The sequence below is a fragment of the Lithobates pipiens genome, unplaced genomic scaffold (genome assembly GCF_037356315.1).
Source record: "Lithobates pipiens isolate NorthernLeopardFrog02 unplaced genomic scaffold, aLitPip1_a1.2 Scaffold_101, whole genome shotgun sequence".
NCBI classification, from domain to species: Eukaryota; Metazoa; Chordata; class Amphibia; order Anura; family Ranidae; genus Lithobates; species Lithobates pipiens.
Genome location: NW_027507688.1, coordinates 401,918 through 427,738, shown reverse-complemented (window position 1 = coordinate 427,738; position 25,821 = coordinate 401,918). Strand labels below are relative to the sequence as shown.

General features: G+C 46.8%; 1 protein-coding gene and 1 non-coding gene across 2 annotated transcripts; both read left to right on the top strand.

The window, feature by feature from the left end:
- The first annotated feature begins 153 nt into the window (after positions 1-153).
- LOC143958052 (TOG array regulator of axonemal microtubules protein 2-like) lies at positions 154-25,548 on the top strand. Its single transcript, XM_077467510.1, has 9 exons — positions 154-216; positions 1,567-1,676; positions 11,570-11,728; positions 12,469-12,586; positions 12,933-13,039; positions 15,099-15,309; positions 17,868-18,084; positions 20,645-20,731; positions 25,295-25,548. The coding sequence occupies exons 1-9, from the start codon at positions 154-156 to the stop codon at positions 25,546-25,548; spliced, it is 1,326 nt and encodes a 441-aa protein (XP_077323636.1).
- On the top strand, positions 5,103-5,174 carry TRNAG-UCC (transfer RNA glycine (anticodon UCC)). The gene has a single exon. It is a non-coding gene; the product is annotated as a tRNA-Gly (tRNA).
- Positions 25,549-25,821: the final 273 nt, after the last annotated feature.

Genomic DNA, 25,821 nt, shown 5'->3' with positions numbered 1-25,821 from the left:
GAGGAGCAGACAGACCTGCAGCTGAAGAAAGAGGAGAGAAGACTTTTCCAGAAAGCCCATGCACTGAAGGCATACTGGGAGAAAGAAGGAAAGCAGCTGACAACAGGAAGGAAAAGAGAACTCCTAGAGAAAGTGCGGGCAAGAAAAGCCGCGATGGACAATCAAAGATACGGGGATCAATGGGAAGTCGGCCCTGATGAAGGCAGAGACAGACAGGTAAGTACATGTTCTTGCATATAGAATATATAAAGTGAAGGGGGGACATTGCCTTCATGGAGGATTACACATCAGTAGGAGGATATTATGCTGGTTGGGTATAAAATATCCGTATGTTATAGACACGCCCAGATATAGGCAACAGAGATTGTTGGGGGACCTTCTCATGTCCCTCATATGGAAATCCATAGAAGTGATCAGTAGGCAGAGCTCCTCCAATGATCAGATAGATTAGATCTAGAGCAGATATAACCATACAGGAAGGCAATGAATGGACTATATAGAAGGTGATCCTTCCTTCATTGTTGGATAGTGGAGGAATGAGCGGCAGGGAGGCTCCGTACCTAAAGACAATATATCCGAGTGAAATATAGGAAAGTTATCACGTCTGTAAAATAGGGGATAGATTTATAGCATTTTTATTATTGCTCTTTTTTTTTTTACCGGTTATGGCGGCGATCTGCCATTTTTATCGGGACTGCGACATTACGACACATCGGACACTTTTGACACATTTTTGAAACCATTGACAATTATACAGCGATCAGTGCTATAAAAACGCACTGATTACTATGTAAATGTCACTGGCAGGGAAGGGGTTAACACTAGGGGGCAATCAAGGGGTTAACTGTGTTCCCTAGTGTGTGTTCTAACTGTGGGGGGAGGGGACAGACTATAGTAGATGACAGATCGTGGTTCCTAGCTATTAGGACTCACGATCTGCCTCTCCTCTCCTCTCCTCACAGAACAGGGATTTGTGTGTTTTACCCGTTTGGATGCTATTTATGTCGTTCCCTGGTGTGCTGGCAAATATCTTCCCTTTACACACACACATCCCTGTTCTGCCTCTCGTGCCCATGATCGCATGCTGTCATCGCGTCTGCCGGTTTTGAGCATTGGCACCCCCCTGCAATGCAGCGGGCACGCGCATGCCTGCTATCCCGTTTAAAGGAGCCGACGTACAGTGACGACGGCTCGCGGGATCGTGCCGACCTGCCGCAGTATAATGACGGCGGCTGGTTGGCAAGTGGACCAAAAACAGTAACAGTTTGTTCCAGAGGAAGGCAAAAAAAAAACTGCGGTCAGGGATCGGGGGGCAGTTTTGTCTCATAAAGACAGACGGATTCCTCGGTGACCTCACACAGGCAGTTGTCGCAATTCCCTGGATCAAACTATTTCCTCTTCAGCTTAATCAGTCAAGCAATGGGAGAAATGCAGAAACTTCTACCAACCAATCAGAAATCATCTATTGCTTCACCTGCTTTGAACTGAAGGATGTTATATGATAGATCTGTTTTATGTCATCCTGGAGCTTCTATGATAACGAATATGACTTTTTTTTCTCTTTAGTTTTGGATTGAGAGTGAGATCCCCGCTGTCCCACCATCAGAACCCATCGACATAATGATACACCTCGATGATGGGGAATTCCATACAAGCAGCAGATCTCCAATCAACACGTAAGTTTCTTCATTGGAATTTCCTTTGTACAATGTGACATCACCAATGATGGGGCACTGATCTTTAGATCTGGAGGATAATCTGTAGTGATAGTAAAATTGGAAAAACAGGGTCATGGGAGGGATTTTTGCTACTCTTAATGGAAAGGTTATATTGTATTCTTTGCACAAAGCTCATCTAAGATTCCCCTAATGGTAAATGAATTATGTAAAGTGTTGGTGTCCATGGTAACCAAACTGCAATTATCATTCAGTTGGTTTCCCGATTTCTCGAAACTGATTTGGGATCCAGATGATCATTTGATGTTCTGGATTATTGGACGAGGCCAATCACTAATGACTGGAGATGACAAGTCCCATGAGCCCATGATACGAATTCCAGTCACTGGAAGAGAAAACGTCTGGTGGGGAAAAGTGAGAAGAGCCTCTTGGTTAGATGATGATGATTAGTGGTGAAATATGTAACTACCAGCAGCTCACTTTATGAAGAAATAACAAGAGAGCCAGGTCTGCCACCTATGCAGTAGGACCATATAATGTCCTTCCATCCAGCCATTAATGGCATTGCAGATTATGCTGAAGATCCAGATACTAATGTATTCCCCTAGGTGTATATTTGGGTGTGGGGTTAGGAGTGCCGAGTACAAACAGTGTTATTATGTCCTGGGGATTCATTGTACATGTTTTTTAGTTAAGTTGTATACGGCCAAGAAGCCTAGTTTAAGGATAAAATGGCTACATTGTCATGTTCCTTCTAGCCGTATGAGGAGCTATCTCTTTTTCCCTGGAAACACAGACTAGACCCCCGCATGGGCAATATTCAGCCATGTCCATGGAGGGTTCCTTATTTTCTGGCCAGAAGGTGGCAGAGGAAAGGGGGAGGCAAGACTCCAATACAGCACCAAGGCAGCGGCCATGCTTGCTTCCTTCTTGGCCCGGCACATCAGTCCAAGCTCACAAATGATCTCTCCCAGTCCTTCTAATGACATTTTACAACATCTCATAACTTTAGTAGCAAATGATTTACCTTCCAATTTCTCTTACAGGAGTGAAGAAGCTATGGTCACTGAGGATGCATACCCAACTTCATCCCGGCCTGACACAACCACACAACAGACTCACAATGCTGGACTATTCATAAACTTTCTGAGATCCATCCCGATTATCGGGAATATGGCCGGACCATAATAGTAAGTATCCTTTCCTGTAGTTACATAGTTATCTAGGATAAAGTCCCCTGTCTATGAAGTACGATCTCCCATACACGGGGGCAGTTGTGGATTAGAGGAGGGAGAACAAAACCCTTTGGTATCTGGAGGACATTTTAGAGGGGACCAAATCTCAGTTCATATGGAATTTTCCAAAGTTGCAGATCTTTGATGAATGTTCCTTTCCTAGTGTTATGAGGAAGGTGGGGGAGGGGGGTGCTTTGTCCAGGGGGAAGTATAGGGATTAGGAAAGGTTTTCCGGCTTGCTTGGCAGTGGTTGGTCAGCCCAGTTGGGACATCCCATTAAGTGTTCCTCTAACTTCCCTCAGGGATCCCAGTAAAGTAATGTTCTCCTCTATGGCATTTGTTCTCCTCCAGTACCTAAGATGACTTGGCTCATGGCACTAGCTAAACATATAGAGAGGGTTCCTCTACCCAACACCAAAACCTCCGCCAAGTATCTGGCCAGCTGCTTCTGTGGAGAAGACCACCTTATATAAATGGACATTTGGGGAATTGGCATAAACTGATCAGTACTAGAAAACTGAGGGACGTCTTTAATGTAGATGGAAGGCCATAGTCGTGTGTAACATTCTGTAATATCTCTTCTTTTTCTCTTTCCACAGAGCTAGTCCAGTCAAGTGGCCCATTGAACCACCGAATCAGCTCACTGAGGGCTCCATTCAAAGCAGAAGAACCAAAATGCAATGCAGGCCCATTAGGGGCACCAGGGCCCCGCCCCCTCTCTCCTCTCCACCCCCTATATGTATCGTGCTGCAATTCACCTGCTGCCTGACCCACCACTAAGATGGGGTAAGTGGCAGGCATGCAGCAGGCGGGTGTCCTCCCAGATCAGTCCGCACCACTGACCGGGGGGTCTAGGAGGTGGCTGTGTGTCTGTGCTGCTGGCCGTGCATGCCGGAGGGGGTGATTGGTTGGGAAAGTGCACTGGTGGGGGGGAGGGTGTTAGATAAGTCTGCTGGTGGGGGGGAGGGTGTTAGATAAGTCCGCTGGTGGGGGGGAGGGTGTTAGATCAGTCCGCTGGTGGGGGGGAGGGTGTTAGATAAGTCCGCTGGTGGGGGGGAAGGTGTTAGATAAGTCCGCTGGTGGGGAGGAGGGTGTTAGATCAGTCCGCTGGTGGGGGGGAGGGTGTTAGATAAGTCCGCTGGTGGGGGGGAGGGTGTTAGATAAGTAGGCTGGTGGGGGGATGGTGTTAGATAAGTCCGCTGGTGGGGGGGAGGGTGTTAGATAAGTCCGCTGGTGGGGGGGAGGGTGTTAGATAAGCCCGCTGGAGGGGGGGAGGGAGTTAGATAACTTCGCTGGTGGGGGGGGTGTTAGATAAGTAGGCTGGTGGGGGGGAGGGAGTTAGATAAGTCCGCTGGTGGGGGGGAGGGTGTTAGATAAGTCCGCTGGTGGGGGGGAGGGTGTTAGATAAGCCCGCTGGAGGGGGGGAGGGAGTTAGATAAGTTCGCTGGTGGGGGGGTGTTACATAAGTAGGCTGGTGGGGGGGAGGGTGTTAGATAAGTCCGCTGGTGGGGGGGAGGGTGTTAGATAAGTCCACTGGGGAGTAGGGTGTTAGATAAGTAGGCTGGTGGGGGGGAGGGAGTTAGATAAGTCCGCTGGTGGGGGGAGGGTGTTAGATAAGTTCGCTGGTGGGGGGGAGGGTGTTAGATAAGTCCGCTGGCCCAGCCCGCCCCTGTTGGGGGAGGTGCATGCTCACCCCCTCTTTCCTGGCCTGCCAGGCTGGGTGCACGGATGGGGGTCTGGTATAGATTTTGGAGGTCATTTTGTTTGCATGGAGTTCCCCCTTTACAGGTGAGTAGAAATTTTTCGAATGTTGTTGAAGTTGTGCTGTGTGAAGGGGAAGACACAACAAATATAAAGCAGTATTGTCAGTGGACTGTCTCCACCATCTATTAGGAGCAAGCCTTCCATTCCCAGGTGAGGTGTCCTGTCCCCGCCCCTTCAGGGTTCAGGTTGAAGATGCGGAGGAGGAGCGAGGGAGGAGGAGGAGGGGAACTTCCCTTTTTAGGTGAAGTTCCACATTAAGATGGGGCAGCACAGAGGCTTAGCGGTGAGCCTTGCAGCACTGGGGTCCTCGGTTCAAGACCTGACCAGGACACCATCTGCATGGAGTTTGCATGTTCTCCCTGTGCTTGCGTGGGTTTTCCCCGGGTACTCCGGTTTCCCCCCACACAACAAAAACATGCAACTTTTTGTGTTGGTGGTGCAGTGGTGAGCACAGCTGCTTTCCAAGCAGACGACCCGGGTTCGATTCCCGGCCAACATAATGGCCAAGATTCTCCCCAGAGACTGGAATTATATGTGGAGTGCAGATTAGCGATGGGATAAAATGTAAAGGAATGAAGTGAATGTCGTGGGTTTGTATGGATTTTATTACACACCTTAGAATAGATTTCTTGCAGGTAGGTGTGATTGTTGTGTATTCTCAGTGTCAGCCAGTAGGTGGAGCACTCGGCTACCTTTCAGGTATTTTCTAGGCTCTTCTTCACAACTTTGCTGAAGAAAGGCCGGCTATGTACTATATACAGTGGGGGAAAAAACACCTACCAACCAACAATAACCCTCCCCCCACAGACTGGCTCCACTAGGTGCTCATGTGGTACACAGATTAGTCCTGTCAATGTAAGAAGGTTCTCCTAACGACAACTCGTTATGTGTATAGAAGACGCCTGTCCACAGAATCCCTTCCCTCCAATCCTCACCATCATGGGGAAGACCAAAGAGCTGTCAGAGGACGTCGGGGAGAAGATTGGGGACCTGCACAAGGCTGGAATGGGCTACAAGACCATCAGCAAGAAGCTTGGTGAGATGAAGAAGACAACTGTTGGATCGATTATTCACGAATGGAAGAAATACAAAATAACCATCAATCGCCCTCAATCTGGAGCTCCATGGAAGATTTCACCTTCATGGGGTGAGGATGGTCATGAGAAAAAGTGAGGGATCCGCCCAGAACTACACAGGGGGGAGCTTGTGAATAGGGATGAGCTGAACACCCCCCTGTTCGGTTCGCACCAGAACCTGCGAACAGACCTAAACTTCGTGTGAACTTTAGAACCCTATTAAAGTCTATGGGACTCCAACGTTCACAATCTAAAGTGCTAATTTTAAAAGCTTATATGCAAATTACTGTCATAAAAAGTGTTTGGGGACCCGGGTCCTGCCCCAGGGGACATGGATCAATGCAAAAAAAAGTTTTAAAAACGGCTGTTTTTTCAGGAGCAGTGATTTTAATAATGATTAAAGTGAAACAATAAAAGTGTAATATTCCTTTAAATTTCGTGCCTGGGGGGTGTCTATAGTATGCCTGTGAAGGGGCGCATGTTTCCCGTGCTTAGAACTGTCCCTGCACAAAGTGTCATTTGTGCAGGAAAAAAAGTCTTTTAAAATCACTTGCGGCTATATTGTCGGCTCCCCGTAATACAGAGAACATTCAATGAGTGTTCTCTGTATTAGCCGACAATTCATTCATTCATTGATAAAAAAAAAAAAAGCGCAGGGGTTCCCCTAAATTCAATTACCAGGCCCTTCAGGTCTGACATGGATGAACCCCGTGTCAAATTAAAAAAAAAAATTGACGTGGGGGTCCCCCTAAATATCCATACCAGACCCTTTGGTTCCAGTGACCCCAATTTTGGAGTTATAATTGCTGAGAGTGACCCCAATGTTGGGGGTTATAATTGTTACCAGTGCCCCCAATGTTGGAGTTTTAATTGCTGCCAGTGACCCCAATGTTGGGGGTTATAATTGCTGCCAGTGACCCCAATGTTGTTGGTAATTATTGGTGCCAGTGACCCGAATGTTGGGGGTTATAATTACTACCAGGGACCCCAATGTTGGGGGTTATAATTACTACCAGGGACCCAAATGTTGGGGGTTATAATTGCTGCCAGTGGCCTCAATGTTGTGAGATAAAATTGCTACCACTGACCCCACTGTTGGGGATTATAATTTCTTCCAGAGACCCCAATGTTGGGGGTTATAATTGCTGCCAGTGATCCCAATGTTGGGGGTTATAATTGCCACTAGTGACCCCAATGTTGGGGGTTAAAATTGCTGCCAGTGACCCCAATGTGGGGTGTTATAATATCTGTCAGCGACCCCAATGTTGGAGGTTACAATTGCTGTCAGTGACCCCAATGTTGGGGGTTATTATTGCTGACAGTGACCCCAATGTTGGGGGTTATTATTGCTGACAGTGACCCCAATGTTGGGGGTTGTAATTGCTGCCAGTGAACCCAATTTTGGGGGTTATAATTGCTGCCAGTGACCCCAATGTTGGGGGTTATAATTGCTACCAGTGACCCCAATGTTGTTGGTAATTATTGGTGCCAGTGACCCGAATGTTGGGGGTTATAATTGCTACCAGTGACCCCAAAATTGGTGGTTAGAATTACTTTGTGACCCCAATGTTGAGGGTTGTAATTGCTGCCAGTGACCCCAATGTTGGGGGTTATAATTTCTACCAGTAACCTCAATGTTGGGGGTTGTAACCTCAATGTTGGGGGTTATAATTTCTACCAGTAACCTCAATGTTGGGGGGGGGGGGGTATTTTTAACCACTTAAGACCCGTGCTATAGCCGAATGACGGCTACAGCGCGGATCTCCATTGCCGGGTCTACGTCTATTGACGTCGTCCCGTGCACGAGGGGCGCGCGCGGCACGCTCTATGATCGGCGAGTCTATGAGACTCGCCTGATCACTGATCCGAGCAAGGGGTCGATCCCGACCCCTTATCACGTGATCAGCTGTCAGCCAATGACAGCTGATCATGTGATATAACGGAGACGGTAATCGGCTATTATTCCTCCTCGCGCTGACAGCGCGAGGAGAAAAAAAAAGAGCCGATCACCGGCGGCCGTGATCGGGACATTAGTCCCGATCACGGCCTGCCCTGCCAGTGCCCACCTGCCCCCTCATCACTGAACATAATAAAAAAATAAGTGCCCCCCTCAGTGCCACCCTGCAGTGCCCACAGTGCCACCCAGCAGTGCCCACAGTGCCACCCAGCAGTGCCCACAACCTGCCTCAACAAAGGTGCTGCACCCCAGGGCCACATATCCGTGCCCATCAGTGTCATCTACCAGTGCCCATCAGTGCTCAGCAGGGCTGCCCATCAGTGCCACCTATCAGTGCCCATCAGTCTCATCTATCAGTGGTACCTATCAGTGCCCCTTAGTGCCACCCATCCGTGCCATCTTATCTGTGCCCATCGGTGCCGCCTTATCTGTGCCCATCGGTGCCGCCTTATCTGTGCCCATCGGTGCCGCCTTATCTGTGCCCATCGGTGCCGCCTTAACTATGCCTATCAGTGCCCACTAGTGCCGCCTCTTCAGCGCACTTCAATGAATGAGAAAAATTACCTGTTTGCAAAATTTTATAACAAACTATTAAACATGATTTTTTTTTTTTTTTTGCATCTTTTTTTGTTTGTTTAGCAAAAAATAAAACTCCCAGCTGTAATTAAATACCACCAAAAGAAATATCTATTTGTGGGAAAAAAATGATAAAAATTTCATTTGGGTACAGTGTTGTATGACCGCGTAATTGTCATTCAAAGTGCATCAGCGCTGAAAATTGGTCTGGGCAGGAGGGGGGTTTAAGTGCCCAGTAAGCAAGTGGTTAAGTAAATAACAAGGTAGATTGATTTCCAATATTTCATCATAGAATTTGATCAGTGATTGTTTATCATCGTCATGGTGATGGGAATAATTGGTGTCAGTCCCCCCATGATGTGTGGGGTTCCGTGCTCCGGATTTCTGTGGGGGGGGGGTATTGGTTGGTGACCTGAGTGGGGGGTCCTAGCAATACAGACATCCATCTGTGGACTTATAACCCCCAACATTGAGGTCACGGGTGAAAATTGCTACCAATAGGGAATCTAATAAAGGGGGTCCGACCTGCTACTAGCAAGGAGGAAATAATAAAGTGGCCGGTGAGTGTACAGTATATGCAGTATGTGACAAAAGTAAGTACACCCCCTCAGTGACATTTCTTCTCTCTTTTCATGTGACAACACTGAAGAAATGACACTTGTCTACAATGTAAAGTAGTGAGTGTACAGCTTGTATAACAGTGTAAATTTCCTGTCCCCTCAAAATAACTCAACACACAGCCATTCATGTCTAAACTGCTGGCAACAAAAGTCAGTACACCCCTAAGTGAAAATCTCCAGATTGGGCCCAAAGTGTCAATAGACGGCACACACATCCAGTGGCGGGAAATGTAAACAGTGTGACGTCCATCACAGGAGGTGGGACTTCGTTACTGCGGCCTCCCGGCCCGAGAAATTCAAATCCAGCTCCATGACACAGCGGGAAATCGCCGCTCTAAACGACCCAGACACTGGTAAGCTGCCTCTGATGGGCGCTGATATTTAAGTAAGGCTGCAGACACGATGCAAGAGAAAGTCAATAGACTGAGGACACGATGCAAGAGACGGTCAGAGACTGAGGACACGATGCAAGAGACAGAGACTGAGGACACGATGCAAGAGACGGTCAGAGACTGAGGACACGATGCAAGAGACAGAGACTGAGGACACGATGCAAGAGACAGAGACTGAGGACACGATGCAAGAGACGGTCAGAGACTGAGGACACGATGCAAGAGACAGAGACTGAGGACACGATGCAAGAGACAGAGACTGAGGACACAATGCAAGAGATGGTCAGAGACTGAGGACACGATGCAAGAGACGGTCAGAGACTGAGGACACGATGCAAGAGACAGAGACTGAGGACACGATGCAAGAGACGGTCAGAGACTGAGGACACGATGCAAGAGACAGAGACTGAGGACACGATGCAAGAGACAGAGACTGAGGACACAATGCAAGAGACGGTCAGAGACTGAGGACACGATGCAAGAGACAGAGACTGAGGACACGATGCAAGAGACGGTCAGAGACTGAGGACACGATGCAAGAGACAGAGACTGAGGACACGATGCAAGAGACGGTCAGAGAGGACACGATGCAAGAGACGATCAATAGACTGAGGACACGATGCAAGAGATGGTCAATAGACTGAGGACACGATGCAAGAGACGGTCAATAGACTGAGGACACAATGCAAGAGACGGTCAATAGACTGAGGACACGATGCAAGAGACGGTCAATAGACTGAGGACACGATGTACGAGACGGTCAATAGACTGAGGACACGATGCAAGAGACGGTCAATAGACTGAGGACACGATGCAAGAGACGGTCAATAGACTGAGAACACGATGCAAGAGACGGTCAGAGAGGACACGATACAAGAGACGGTCAGAGAGGACACGATACAAGAGACGGTCAATAGACTGAGGACACGATGCAAGAGACGGTCAATAGACTGAGGACACGATACAAGAGACGGTCAGAGAGGACACGATACAAGAGACGGTCAGAGAGGACACGATACAAGAGACGGTCAGAGACTGCAGACTGCATTTTTCCTGAGCTTTTCTTGCAGTAAAAAGGTGCCAATAATGGGCAACAATAACCTCATATTAATTAATATCCTCAATTTAATAAGTCAAATATAATACAATTGTATATAAAAATAAAGGTTTTCGGTTTTCCACTAAGTGCATCCTGCATTTTCGGTTTCAGCACCCCTAATTTTTCTGAATTATGGAGTGTCCATAATCAGAGCCCGTCGGTGTCGATCGGACGAGGATCTGTTTCTGGCCACTTACAGGACACGGTGTCCCCGCACATGAAAATAAAACACACATCTAGAAACGGTGACACGAGAGATAATTATTTTATTACACGACTACTGAGAGATTCTACATCACTTCCATTAAACAAACTGCATTTCAATATATAGAATTTTTCTCTTTTATTTTTTTATTTTTTTGCTGATAGAAATCCACACTGCGGCACACCCGGGAGATGGCGAGGGGGGCGGGGGCAGGTGGGAGGAGCCTGGCTCACCCGCTAACCCCCCCAGCTGCTCTATGAGGCGCTGACCAGCGCACGCTCCCGCAAAACACTGGACCCTGAAAATGCGGCATTACAAGCTGATCCGTATGATAAGAGGCTGCTGAAAGGAGAACAAAGAAGGAATATCGATCGACACATTTATTGTTCCTAAGTGAACAAATAGATTTTACTAGATCACATCCCCGCTTCTGCTCCCTTACCAGGGCTTCAATTACCATCAATAGAGGGGCCCAGGAGGTGGAAGCAGAAGAGGGACTTTTTTTTTTTTCATTTCTGGGGCGTAGGTGGATAAAGTCAGTGCTGCTGTTCTGCTACACCCCTTTGTAGGCGAGGTTGGGGGGCCTCATCAGGAAGGATATATGGGGCCCCATGATTTCTAAGTGGCCTTGCCTACATATACTTACCTTTCTGGCAGCTTGTTTCTTGAGAAGCCAATAAGTGGTAAAACAAGCCTTTTTTTTGCACATGTTGTCCCTGTCGGTATCTTTTAATGTGAACAAAATAGGTCCACTTGGAGGTGTAACTCTAGCATTGCAGTATAAGGATGCTGAGAGCCTGGGGGGGGATTGGCGTTCCAAAAGAGCCATTTACATGAGGAGCCCGGGCACACTGGCAAAGCTGTGCCCATTAAATGTTGCCATCTCTTGGGGCACCATAGAGGTATAAGGAGACGTTGATGCCCATTGTGGTCTCCTGAGGTTGTAATTTGTGCCGTTCTCCTCCACAGTCACCGAAACAGCGCAGTGAGGAAATGTACGGCCAAACATCTGCTCAGGGTGATGGAGCTCCTGGGGGCCCAGAAACTTCTGTGTGGAACCAGAGAAAGTACAGACACCTTCCTCCGCACCCTCGTCAGACTGGTTCAGGATGGACAGCAGGACACCAGGTACTTTCATACAGAGGTCACCCTCCCAGCCATGCCATTTGATGGACTTTGACTTATTATGGGATTATTTTATAGCTCCCTTCCTTGGAGGGGCCCCTTTTCCTCTGCCCAGGGCAACTCACACATGCCATCAGGGCCGCCGATAAGGGGTACCACCAGGCCTCCTGTAGGGGGCCCAGGAACACAGGAGGGCCCAGAGAATTGGCACGGAGGGCTAGAAGGACAAGTACAGAACGATGCACTGTGTCTGTGTCTCTCCCTCCAGCAGCAGAAAGCTGTTTTCTCTCCTCTCCCTCCTGCCAGCTTTTAGCTGCTGGAGGGAGAGACACAGACACAGTGCATCGTTCTGTAATTGTCCTCCCACCATCCCACCATACTGACCCCCCTCCCTGTGCTGACCACATCTGATTCCCCCATGTACCTCCCCTCCTCCCCCTGCAGACCGCCCCCCCGAATCCAAAGAAAATTCAAAGGGTGCGGGGCCAGGGACACTGGATGTCCTCCTCTTAGGAAATGAGGCAGGGTTTATCTGACTTTCTGCAGCTTCTAATGCCCATTGTGAGAAGCTGACAGTGTGCAGTGACATCAGAGTAAGACATTCCAGTCCATGAGAAGAGCCGCTACAACTGTGCAAGACTGAAGGGGGGGGGGGGGCGGAGGGAGGATTTAAGTGACCACCTCCCCCACCTACAGTCCTGAGTGTATTCCACACATTGTAATAATGATCACCCGTATTGCAGGTTTTACGGACGTCGGATGTTCAGCCTGGTCATGGCTCATCCCAAGTTTGAGGTGCAGATGGAACGTTTGATCCTGTCACATGAGCTCCGCGACCTCATCGCCACTGTGAAGCAGAAAGTATGTGAGCTGTGTGATGTGCCTCATATGCCTCATATTTCAGGTTTTACACCAGGGGTCTCCAAATGTTCTAAAAACAAAGTGCCAGCTTACTGCCCTTCAAATGTGAAGGGGGCCGGACTGTGGCCAATGGGTATAGAAAATGCCCCGGCATCGGAGGGAGTAATCAATGGCACAGGCTTGGTGGTCAGCGGGAGTAAAATAATCATTGGTGTCAGTGAGAGAATTTGTTTCCCATCTCTGGTATCATTGGGAGGGATAGTGCCCACATCCGGCCCACGGGCCGCAGTTTGGAGATCCTTGTTTTACACAAACTTTATAATACATGATATGATGATTATTCCAGGAGCTGAGTGACAGCGTCTCCGAGATCCCGTCCGCTAGAAGCCAGCGTCCTCCTCAGAAGAATAGCGCCGCCGTGATGGCCCAGGATGTCCAGCAACCAGAGGAAAGGTAAAGTGTGTGTGTGTCTGTGTGTATATATATATATATATATATATATACAGTGCCTTGCGAAAGTATTCGGCCCCCTTGAACTTTTCAACCTTTTGCCACATTTCAGGCTTCAAACATAAAGATATAACATTTTAATTTTTTGTGAAGAATCACCAACAAGTGGGACACAATTGTGAAGTGGAATGAAATCTATTGGATATTTTAAACTTTTTTAGCAAATAAAAAACTGAAAAGTGGTGCGTGCAAAATTATTCGGCCCCTTTACTTTCAGTGCAGCAAACTCACTCCAGAAGTTCAGCGAGGATCTCTGAATGATCTAATGTTGTCCTAAATGACTGATGGTGATAAATAGAATCCACCTGTGTGTAATCAAGTCTCTGTATAAATGCCCCTGCTCTGTGATAGTCTCAGGGTTCTGTTGAAAGCGCAGAGAGCATCATGAAGACCAAGGAACACACCAGGCAGGTCCGTAATACTGTTGTGGAGAAGTTTAAAGCTGGATTTGGATACAAAAAGATTTCCCAAGCTTTAAACATCCCAAGGAGCACTGTGCAAGCGATCATTTTGAAATGGAAGGAGTATCAGACCACTGCAAATCTACCAAGACCTGGCCGTCCCTCTAAACTTTCAGCTCAGACAAGGAGAAGACTGATCAGAGATGCAGCCAAAAGGCCCATGATCACTCTGGATGAACTGCAGAGGACTACAGCTGAGGTGGGAGAGTCTGTCCATAGGACAACAATCAGTCGTACACTGCACAAATCTGCCCTTTATGGAAGAGTGGCAAGAAGAAAGACATTTCCAAAAGATATCCATAAAAAGTCTTGTCTAAAGTTTGCCACAAGCCACCTGGGAGACACACCAAACATGTGGAAGAAGGTGCTCTGGTCACATGAAACCAAAATCCAACTTTTTGCCCACAATGCAAAACGATATGTTTGGCGTAAAAGCAACACAGCTCATCACCCTCAACACACCATCCCCACTGTCACACATGGTGGTGGCAGCATCATGGTTTGGGCCTGCTTTTCTTCAGCAGGGACAGGGAAGATGGTTACAATTGAGGGGAAGATGGATGCAGCCAAATACAGGACCATTCTGGATGAAAACCTGTTGGAGTCTGCAAAAGACCTGAAACTGGGACGGAGACTTATCTTCCAACAAGACAATGATCCCAAACATACAGCAAAATCTACAAAGGAATGGTTCACAAATAAACGTATCCAGGTGTTAGAATGGCCAAGTCAAAGTCCAGACCTGAATCCAATCGAGAATCTGTGGAAAGAGCTGAAAACTGCTGTTCACAAACGCTCTCCATCCAACCTCACTGAGCTCCAGCTGTTTTGCAAGGAAGAATGGGCAAGAATTTCAGTCTCTCGATGTGCAAAACTGATAGAGACATCCCCCAAGCGACTTGCAGCTGTAATCGCAGCAAAAGGCGGCTCTACAAAGTATTAACGCAAGGGGGCCCAATCATTTTGCACGCCCCACTTTTCATTTTTTTATTAGTTAAAAAAGTTTCAAAAATCCAAAAGATTTCGTTCCACTTCACAATTGTGTCCCACTTGTTGGTGATTCTTCACAAAAAATTAAAATTTTATATCTTTATGTTTTGAAGCCTGAAATGTGGCAAAAGGTTGAAAAGTTCAAGGGGGCCGAATACTTTCGCAAGGCACTGTATAGCAGGGAGGAGATTCCCTTGGACACTGCAAAGTTGCTCCATCTTTATAATGGGGTCCTTGGTGTGCAGCCTGCATTGTCCCCGGAGGGAACGCCATGGACAGCCATGGACAGCCATGGACAGCTATGGACAGCCATGGACAGCCATGGACAGCCATGGACAGCTATGGACAGCCATGGACAGCCATGGACAGCCATGGACAGCTATGGACAGCCATGGACAGCCATGGACAGCTATGGACAGCCATGGGCAGCCATGGACAGCTATGGACAGCCATAGACAGCTATGGACAGCTATGACGTATGAGAACTTGTCCTCTCTCTGGATCCTGAGGATCAGTTTGGAATAAATAAAACATATTTTTTTTTTCTGTAGCATTACCAGACCTGCAGATGTGGAAGCAGAAGCGCAGGAATCCCCGGTCCCTGGAAGGCCGCCGGTCCGGGCAGCGGAAGTGACGGAGCAACTGAAGGAGCTCAGCAAACTTCTCTCCGCTAAGGAATATCAAAGCAAAATGGAGGGAGTGACGCTTCTCCTGGAGCGCTGCAAGAACAACGTGAGGTTTGTCACCTCCAACATCACTCCAGTAAGTGGAGAAGCAGAAAAAAAAGAACGATTTAGAAATAACGATCAATGAGATAAGAGGCTTCTGATCAGTTTAGTTCTGCAGGAGAAACATTATTGGCATCTTGTTATACATTGTAGATCATTTGTTATCCTGTATACACTTACCTCCATAACCTCTGCTATTGTGGAGCACCCTGCTCTGTAACCTACCTACTCAATAAGCCTTTATTTTATAAAAAAGAAAAATTGTTTCCTGTGACTATAGTTGTGTAATTACTCATTCCTATTCACTTTGCTGAAGAATCTGTTGTAGCATGACCACCAATGAGGTCTGTAGTCAGTGGCGTAACTAGAACCTTCAGGGCCCCGATGCAAGAAACCATGAAGGGCCCCCCCTTTAGGTGCCCTATTGGGGGACTGTCCCTAGGCAGGATTGGGTCCCCACCCCAGAAGAGATGAGGTCCTTTTCTCCAGGGCAGATGAAGTTACTGCCCACAGGTGAGAAGGGGTCCCTGTCCCCAGGGGAGATGGGGGTCCCTGTCCCCACGTGAGAAGGGGCCTCTGTCCCCTGGGGGAGATGGAGGGGGTAAGTAATGGTGTGTGGGGGATGGGGTCCTCTCACTCACCATGACCAAGCTGTAGGCTGCGCACTCATCCATGTTGGCCTGGGGAGAACAGACATCGGACTGAGAGGCAATGCATGGAGCAGGAGAGGGGTACTCTGAGGAGCCGGCCGAGGACACAGGTCATGTGGGGAATTCACAACTAAAGAGCAGCCAGTGCGATAGTCAAGCATGGAGCTCTGCTAGTCACCCTCCACCTCCAGCCACCCGTGTGCATGGTGCACTGGTACCCCTAGCTGCCTATGCTGCTGCCGGCCATATGTAGAGGGGGTTGCATGGGCCCCCTGCATCACATGGCCCAGTTGCGGTCGCAACTGCTGCACCCCCTATAGTTACGTCCCTGTCTCTAGTGGCCAATCACATTCCAATCCGGCTCTTCTTCTGTAATCTTCAAGACATTTCGTATCTTCTCCAAGCCGCTCCATTTAAGAATCTCAGCAATGAAAACTTGGCAGAGGAATCCAACCTTTCCCTAATCTATCCAAATAAAAAAGAATAGATTTGGCTGGAGTTATACTCGAATGCAACGTCCACACCATCGCACTTCCCCACAACAAAACCGCGGATTATTGTTGGAAGGCTGTTGGCTCCAACTTGTCTTGTATACACACGGCCAGGGGTGGACTGACAACTCATGGGGCCCCCAGGCAATAGGAGAAGATTATGGGGCCTCCGGGCAATAGATTATGGGGCCACACAGTATACACACACATACAGTATACACACAGACACACAATATACACACACAGAATACACACACACACCCTGAAAAGGTATTGGAGAGGCGGGGCAGCTATAATCTTGGGATTTTTTTAAAAAAAAACACAGATTTTTACATACTGTCCCTGGTTTTATTGAGGCTGGCAACCCTGATGGGGCCCCTTAGTGGCATGGGGCCCTCGGGCAGAGCCCGAGTGCCCGAATGGTCAGTCCGCCCCTGCACACGGCACACAAATGTTGGCCAACAACTCCGAACGTAGTGGCGTACAAGACGTACGACGAGCTGATAAAAAAGAAGTTCTATAGTCATGTGATCTCTCCATTACGGACGCTAGTTTTACAAGACCTGGCGCTTCCGGCTCATACTTGATTCCGGGCGTGCGTGAACTTTTGTGCGTCAGACTTGTGCGCACACGATCGGAAATTCCCACAACAAAGTTTTGTTGGTGGAAAATTTGAGAACCTGCTAGCCAACATTTGTTGGCAGAAAAAGTCCGACAACAAATGTCCGATGGAGCGTACACATGGTCCGACTTTCAGCCAACAAGCTCACATCCAACATTTCCCATCGGAAAATCCAACCGTGTGTACGAGGCATAAGCCCTTCCCTCATGAAGGCCAAATCCTGCCCCTTGTCAAATGCCAGCACTTTAGTGGGCAGTAGAGCCTCTGGGGCAAGTACTTATCCTCAGCAGGGGGTGGGGCTTATTCTCTTCTTGGGCAGAAGTCCTGGTCTAGGATCCAAGGGATTCTTCAGGGACCGATTTGAAGACCAACACAGGTACCTTTACCATTTATACGAAGCTGCTAAAAACCGCTCTGACCCAAAAGAGGTATATGGGTGTGGAGGCTGAAAGGGTTAATGTTTTCACCCAAGATTCTCACAACTTTCACCCAAGGTTCAAATATTTTCCACATAGGATTCCATTAGAAACGAGTGAATCTTATGTGAAAGTCTTGGGAATTTTAAGAGACAACCTTGACAAATAGACCCCTAGTATGGGGAAGGTGAATTTCCAAGGGTAATGGGGACGCTATAATGGAAGACTCCTATAGAAGGTGTGTAGGAGGAACGTCACAAGCTGATCGCTGGGAGATTATAGGTGGCTGTGGAAATGTTTAGTAAATGAACTTTGTTCCAAATTCACATAACTTCATGAAACCAATTCATATTATACAGGATCCTCGCCAACAACCGTCATTTTATTACATCTTATTTTTATTATATTCACAGATATTTGATGCCTTTAACCCGAGGATGCAGGACGCCAACAAGAAGGTCAATCAGTACGCTCTGGAGTCTGCGGTGGTCATGATCCCGATTCTGAAGGACAGTCTGCACCATGTGTTAGTCCCTATGGTGACTGTCGTCACGGACAACCTGAACTCCAAACACACCGGTATCTACACGGCCGCAGTGACCGTCCTGGACACACTCATGAAAAATATAGGTAAATCATTGCTGACTGTATCCGGTACTCTTCCTTCCACATTAGGAGGACCTTCCACCTCCATCCTATATTCATCATTCCTGGCGTTATAGCCGGTAACCTTTATTGGGGTTTTTTCCTTTTCTTGCAAACACTCTTCTCACATTTTTTGGGATGAATAAATTCTCATTGACCTCCAAGGGCATATGAGGAACCTCAGGCCAACATTTCACCTCTGCATTTAGTTCTCAATGGAGTAGTATATGTTGTAACGCCATGACCCCCAAAGACATATGAGGAACCTCAGGCTAGCATTTCACCTCCTAGGTTTAGTCTTCAGTGGAGTAGTGTATGTTGCAGCACCATAACCCCCAAAGACATATGAGGAACCTCAAATGCGGGGCAGGCCAGTATTTCACCCCCAGGCCTAGTCCTCAATGAAGTAGTGTATGTAGCAATTCCATGACCCCCAAAGATATGTGAAGAACCTCAGACCAGCTTTTTACCCCCAGGTCTAGTCCTCAATGGAGTAGTGTGTGTGTGTTGCCACCCCATGACCCCCAAATACATATGAGGAACCTCAAATGCTGGTCAGGCCAGCATTTCAACCCTAGGTCTAGTACTCAATGGAGTAGTGTATGTTGCTACCCCATGAACTCCAAAGACATATGAAGAACCTCAGACCAGCATTTCACCCCCATGACTAGTTCTCAATGGAGTAGTGTATGTAGCAATTCCATGACCTCCAAAGATAAGTGAAGAACATCAGACCAGCTTTTCACCCCCAGGACTAGTCCTTAATGGAGTAGTGTATGTTGCTACCCCATGACCCCCAAAGGTATATTAGGAACCTCAGGTGCGGGGCAGGTTAGCATTCACGCCAAGGTCTAGTCCTCAGCAGGAGTGAAGCAGTGTGAACAGACGGTCAGTTTTTAGACCAAATAAAGAGTTCATTACGTTTCACCCAATACTCCCGAAGGAGAGGGCTGGGGCATAGGACACCCATGGACTTGGCATTTCACCTCTACATTTAGTTCTCAATATAGTATTATATGTTGCAACCCCATGACCCCCAAAGACATATAAGGAACCTCAGGCTAGCATTTCACCTCCTAGGTTTAGTCTTCAGTGGAGTAGTGTATGTTGCAGCACCATAACCCCCAAAGACATATGAGGAACCTCAAATGCAGGTCAGGCCAGTATTTCACCCCCAGGCCTAGTCCTCAATGAAGTAGTGTATGTAGCAATTCCATGACCTCCAAAGATAAGTGAAGAACATCAGACCAGCTTTTTACCCCCACGACTAGTCCTCAATGGAGTAGTGTGTGTGTTGCCACCCCATGACCCCAAAGACATATGAGGAACCTCAAATGCAGGTCAGGCCAGTATTTCACCCACAGATCTAGTTCTCAATGGAGTAGTGTATGCAGCAATTCCATGACCTCCAAAGATAAGTGAAGAACATCAGACCAGCTTTTCACCCCCAGGACTAGTCCTTAATGGAGTAGTGTATGTTGCTACCTCATGACCCCCAAAGTTATATTAGGAACCTCAGGTGCGGGGCAGGTTAGCATTCACGCCAAGGTCTAGTCCTCAGTAGGAGTGAAGCGGTGTGAACAGATGGTCAGTTTTTAGACCAAATAAGGAGTTTATTGGATTTCACCCAATACTGCCGAAGGAGAGGGCTGGGGCATAGGACACCCATGGACTTGGCTGTCACCAGGAGAGTGGCAAAAAGTACTTACAGCCTTCACAGATTGAGAACCTTTAAGCCAACCCAACATTCTGTGAAATTAGATACTAAATAGTTCAGTGACCGCCTCCTAGGGGAGAGACCACCACACTGCAGTCAGGGGCAAAGCGTCTGTCCAGTTTCTCAGATACCCGGATTGAAGTTGAGTTCTTCCATGGTGCTTTCACCCCTCACTTACCTCACCAAGTCCCAATCCTTGGCCTCTATCCAAACAAATGGTCACTCTACCCAGGCAGCGGGCCTAAGAGGTCCAGTCAGCCATCTACATCCTCCCACACTCCATGATTAGTGCCGCCCCCCACACCATTCTCTGGGGCACTACCCAGCAGCAGGCAGAAGCAAACGAATACCAGAGAGTTCCAAGAACGACGAACTATCAATCTAGCTCTGGCTGACTACAGCCTAGTAACTCTAATTCTAAATCGATGTTCCTGCTCAGGGCGGGGGGGGGGGGGGGGGCTGCATTTAGATGACAGTTCAGAGGCTGCGTTTGGATTTTGCGTTGCATTTCTTCGCATGCAGTGGCTCCAATTGAGGGGAATTTGGATTGCAGGCAAAGCAAGTCCAACAAAGCCTTTCCTTGCCGACCACTGCGGCCTGCATTGGGACGCATGCATTTGTGCGTTAGAATGGAGAAGGTTGCGTTAGACTTGAACTCTTCTTCTGCTGTCAGACAGCGTGATGTAGTCGGGGGCGGGGAGAGACGCAATTTTTGGAATGTCGGTCACATGACTGCAGATTAGCGGCAAAGAAAGGAGAGAAAAGCGTGAACTCTCAGCTTTCCCTACAAACAGGAAATCTTTATTGACCATCATTTTTACATTACAGACAATCTGTGGCTTCTGCAACCATTCGCCAGCCGCATCCGCTTCCTCAGCGGCCGCGCCATGAGTGACGTGACCGAACGATTGTCAGGTAACTCGCCTCAACGCAGGAAGTAGATTGACTGGAAAGATTAAAGGGGAACCAATGAGGATGGAGACATGGGAGATGCCGTGGCTTTAGAGTTCCATGTTCCTTCATTTTATAGCAAGAAAGGGAAAAGTAAGAACCTTTGTCAGAGTTTTGGTTGTCCGTCTCTGTCAGGGCGACTTCCAGAGACGTGAAGATCGCTGCGTTCCGAATCGGACACGTTTTTCATTATTTGATGAACCCGAATTTCCAAATTACAAGAGAAACAAATTTAAACTGATCCGAAATAATGAAACAAAATTCAGCCGAAATTCAAATAGAAAATTAATAAAAATTTTTATTTGAAAACAAGAAAGAATAAAATAGAGAAAAAAAAAAAGAATAGAACAGATTAGAAAAGAATAGAATAGAAAAAACAATAGAATAGCATCAGAATAATAGAATAATAAAAAAAAAACAAATAGACTATAATCACCTTCCGAAATTTGAATTTTGAATAGAAAAGAATATAATAGAATAAAATAGAAAGAAAGATAATACAGTCTTTCAAATTTAGAATAGAATAAATTCGAATGCCGATTCAAATTTTCCAAATTCAACCAAATTGAATTCAATTCAACAGAATTCGGAAAATTTAAATCGAAAAGTCAATAAACTAAACAAATTCCGAAAATGAGTGAAGCGAATTTTAGCAAATTTAACTAGATTCAATTATTTAACAAAACAATTTTTTTCATTCTGCACATGTCTAGTGATTTCTCCTCACTTCCTGTGACGCCTCTAATCAGGACAGGAAGTGAAGGGAAACTTCTGCAATGGAGACACAGCCAACAATAAAAACCTGCCAGAGGTTCCGACTTTTCTCCACTCTATCCAGATCTTCTCCAGTACCGCGCAGTATTCCAAAGAATTATCACACTTAGTCATTTATGGATCGCAAGTTTTCATTTTAATGCAAAACAAACACACAACACCATTATACAATACAAACACACAACACCATCATACAATACAAACATACAACACCATCATACAATACAAACACACAACACCATAATACAATACAAACACACAACACCATCATACAATACAAACATACAACACCATCATACAATACAAACACACAACACCATCATACAATACAAACACACAACACCATCATACAATACAAACACACAACACCATCATACAATACAAACACACAACACCATCATACAATACAAACACACAACACCATCATACAATACAAACACACAACACCATCATACAATACAAACATACAACACCATCATACAATACAAACATACAACACCATCATACAATACAAACACACAACACCATCATACAATACAAACATACAACACCATCATACAATACAAACACACAACACCATCGTACAATACAAACACACAACACCATCGTACAATACAAACATACAACACCATCATACAATACAAACACACAACACCATCATACAATACAAACATACAACACCATCATACAATACAAACATACAACACCATCATACAATACAAACATACAACACCATCATACAATACAAACATACAACACCATCATACAATACAAACATACAACACCATCATACAATACAAACACACAACACCATCATACAATACAAACACACAACACCACCATACAATACAAACACACAACACCACCATACAATACAAACACACAACACCATCATACAATACAAACATACAACACCATCATACAATACAAACACACAACACCATCATACAATACAAACACACAACACCATCATACAATACAAACACACAACACCATCATACAATACAAACACACAACACCATCATACAATACAAACACACAACACCATCATACAATACAAACACACAACACCATCATACAATACAAACACACAACACCATCATACAATACAAACACACAACACCATCATACAATACAAACACACAACACCATCATACAATACAAACATACAACACCATCATACAATACAAACACTCAACACCATCATACAATACAAACACACAACACCACCATACAATACAAACACACAACACCATCATACAATACAAACACACAACACCATCATACAATACAAACACACAACACCATCATACAATACAAACACACAACACCACCATACAATACAAACACACAACACCATCATACAATACAAACACACAACACCATCATACAATACAAACACACAACACCATCATACAATACAAACACACAACACCATCATACAATACAAACATACAACACCATCATACAATACAAACACTCAACACCATCATACAATACAAACATACAACACCATCATACAATACAAACACACAACACCATCATACAATACAAACAAACAACACCATCATACAATACAAACATACAATACAATCATATGATACAAACACAAAATACAAATACATGATACAAACAAACAATACAATCATATGACACAATCACACGATACAAACGCACATAGTATACTTTATTTATGGGGAGCCTGACCTCCCCAACATGTTTATAGGGGAAGAACACAACCATCTGGTTCCTGTAAGTCTTTGTGTCGGTCGGCACACGGCTCCTCGGCTGTTCTGCCTCAAATGTCGCTTTGTGTAGAAGACAAACCTCCTATGACCCAGTCTGTGTGTACAGTGTTGCAATTTGCTGACTCAACAAGATCCACAGCCAGTCTTAGCTCACCAAGAAGACTCAGAGTAAAATCCATGGTGGATCCCTTTTCAGAGGGTGGTAGAGCAACGGCTTCCAAATAGGCCGTGAATCTCCCCAGCGGGCACACGCCACAGAAAAAAGCTGATCAGGATTTCCTTCTCTAAGTTTTGGTTAGACATACACTTTAAGCCCCACCCCCTGCAGTGCTAAACCCCGCCCATCACTAAACTGTCATATACCAGCACTTCAATGGGCAGTAGAGGCTCTGGGGGGCAACAGTTAACATCAGCAGGGGTGGGGCCAGGGGTGTAACTATGAATTATGGGGCTCCTTCTACTCCAGGGCTCTGTGGGGCACTGCCTAGCATCAGCAGGGGTGAACCAAGGAATAATGGGGCCCCTTCTATGCCGGGCTCAGGGGACACTGCTTACCATCAGCAGGGGTGTAACTACAAATTATAGAGCCCCCTTCTAGTCCAGGGCTCTGGGGGCACTGCCTAACATCAGTAAGGATGGGGCCAGAGGTGTAATTACAAATAATCCAAAGATCTGAGGGCACTGGTGGAGCCAGGGGTGCAACTATGAATTCTGGGGCTTCTTTTTCTAAAGGGATCTGAGGGGCACTGCTTAGCATCAGCAGGGGTGTAACCACAAATTATGGAGCCTCCTACTCCACGGCTTCGGGGGCACTTCTTAGCATCAGCAAGGGTGTAACCACAAATTAGGGAGCCCCCTTCTACTCCATGGCTCTGGGGGGCACTGCTTAGCATCAGCAGGGGTGTAACCACAAATTATGGAGCCCCCTTCTACTTCACGGCTCTGGGAGGCACTGCTTAGCATCAGCAGGGGTGTAACCACAAATTAGGGAGCCCCCTTCTACTCCATGGCTCTGGGGGGCACTGCTTAGCATCAGCAGGGGTGTAACCACAAATTATGGAGCCTCCTTCTACTCCAGGGCTTTGGGGGCACTGCTTAGCATCAGCAGGGGTGTAACCACAAATTATGGAGCCTCCTTCTACTCCATGGCTCTGGGGGGCACTGCTTAGCATCAGCAGGGGTGTAACCACAAATTAGGGAGCCCCCTTCTACTCCATGGCTCTGGGGGGCACTGCTTAGCATCAGCAGGGGTATAACCACAAATTAGGGAGCCACCTTCTTCTCCATGGCTCGGGGGGGCACTGCTTAGCATCAGCAGGGGTGGGGCCAGGGGATGTAATTACAAATAATGGGACTCTCTCCTACTCCAAGGATCTAGGGGCACTGCTTAACATCAGCAGGGGTGGAGCCAAGGGTATATAACTATGAAGTATGGGGCCTCGCCTAATCCCGGGCTCTGGTAGGACTGCTCAGCATCAGCAGGGGTTTAACTAGAAATTATGAAGGCCCCTTCTACTTCAGGGATCTTTGAGACACTGCTTAACATCAGCAGGGGTGGGGCCTGCGGTGTGTAACTATGAATTATGAGGCCCCTTCTACTCCTGGTCCAGGGCTCTGAGGGCACTGCTTAGCATCGGCAGAAGGGCGACTAGGGGCATAACTACAAATTACGGGGCCCCCTTTTACCCCAGGTGCCACATGGGCCACTCTGGCTGTTGGTTATGCCACTGGGTGGAGCTTAATCTCTTCCTGGGCAGAATTCTTCATCTAGAATTCAGGGGGTTCAGCGGGGGCTGGGACTGATTTGAAGACTAACACTGGTACTTTCATAGCCTACAAGGTGAGGCACATAGTGCTGTTGCTCTAACAAAAATTTTAGGCCACGTCTGATGGCATTTACAAGACGCCCCTGAAGGCGAATACTGTATTATGTGGCGGGTTCTCACCGCATTATTATTATTATTTCTATAATGAACCCCTCAACATTTCTCCATTGCCCCCCCAGGTCTTGTATCCTCTGTCTACCCCCGGAAACCGCAGGCCGTGGAGCGCCACGTTTTGCCCGTTTTGTGGTTCTTCCTGAGCAATATAACCGGGAACGGAGTGCTGCCCGGCCGAAACGGTAACTTCAAGGAAGTCATCACCAAACTTACCAATAACTTACACCGAGTGATGGGGCGGAGCCTGGAGGAGTACGCCTCTGGACAGTCCCAACACGCCACCAAAATGCTGGCCGACATTCTGGGGACCAATAAATAAATACCGACCCCCGATCCACGGTGCCGGAGGAGGCGGAGCACGGTGATGTAATGGGGGCGGAACCTGCGTTCTCTGTATTTAGTGTAAATTCTGTATTTAAGATTAAAAACTATTATAATAGAAGAAGAAGAAGAACTGATTCTTTCTATAGATTGGGAATTTATTAATACGGGATGTGATGCATCTCCGATATATATAACTGAATGGTAGCCTGTTAAAGAGGACCTGTCATGCAAAAGTTCACTATCCTAGTGACGGTACTGCTGTTAGAAA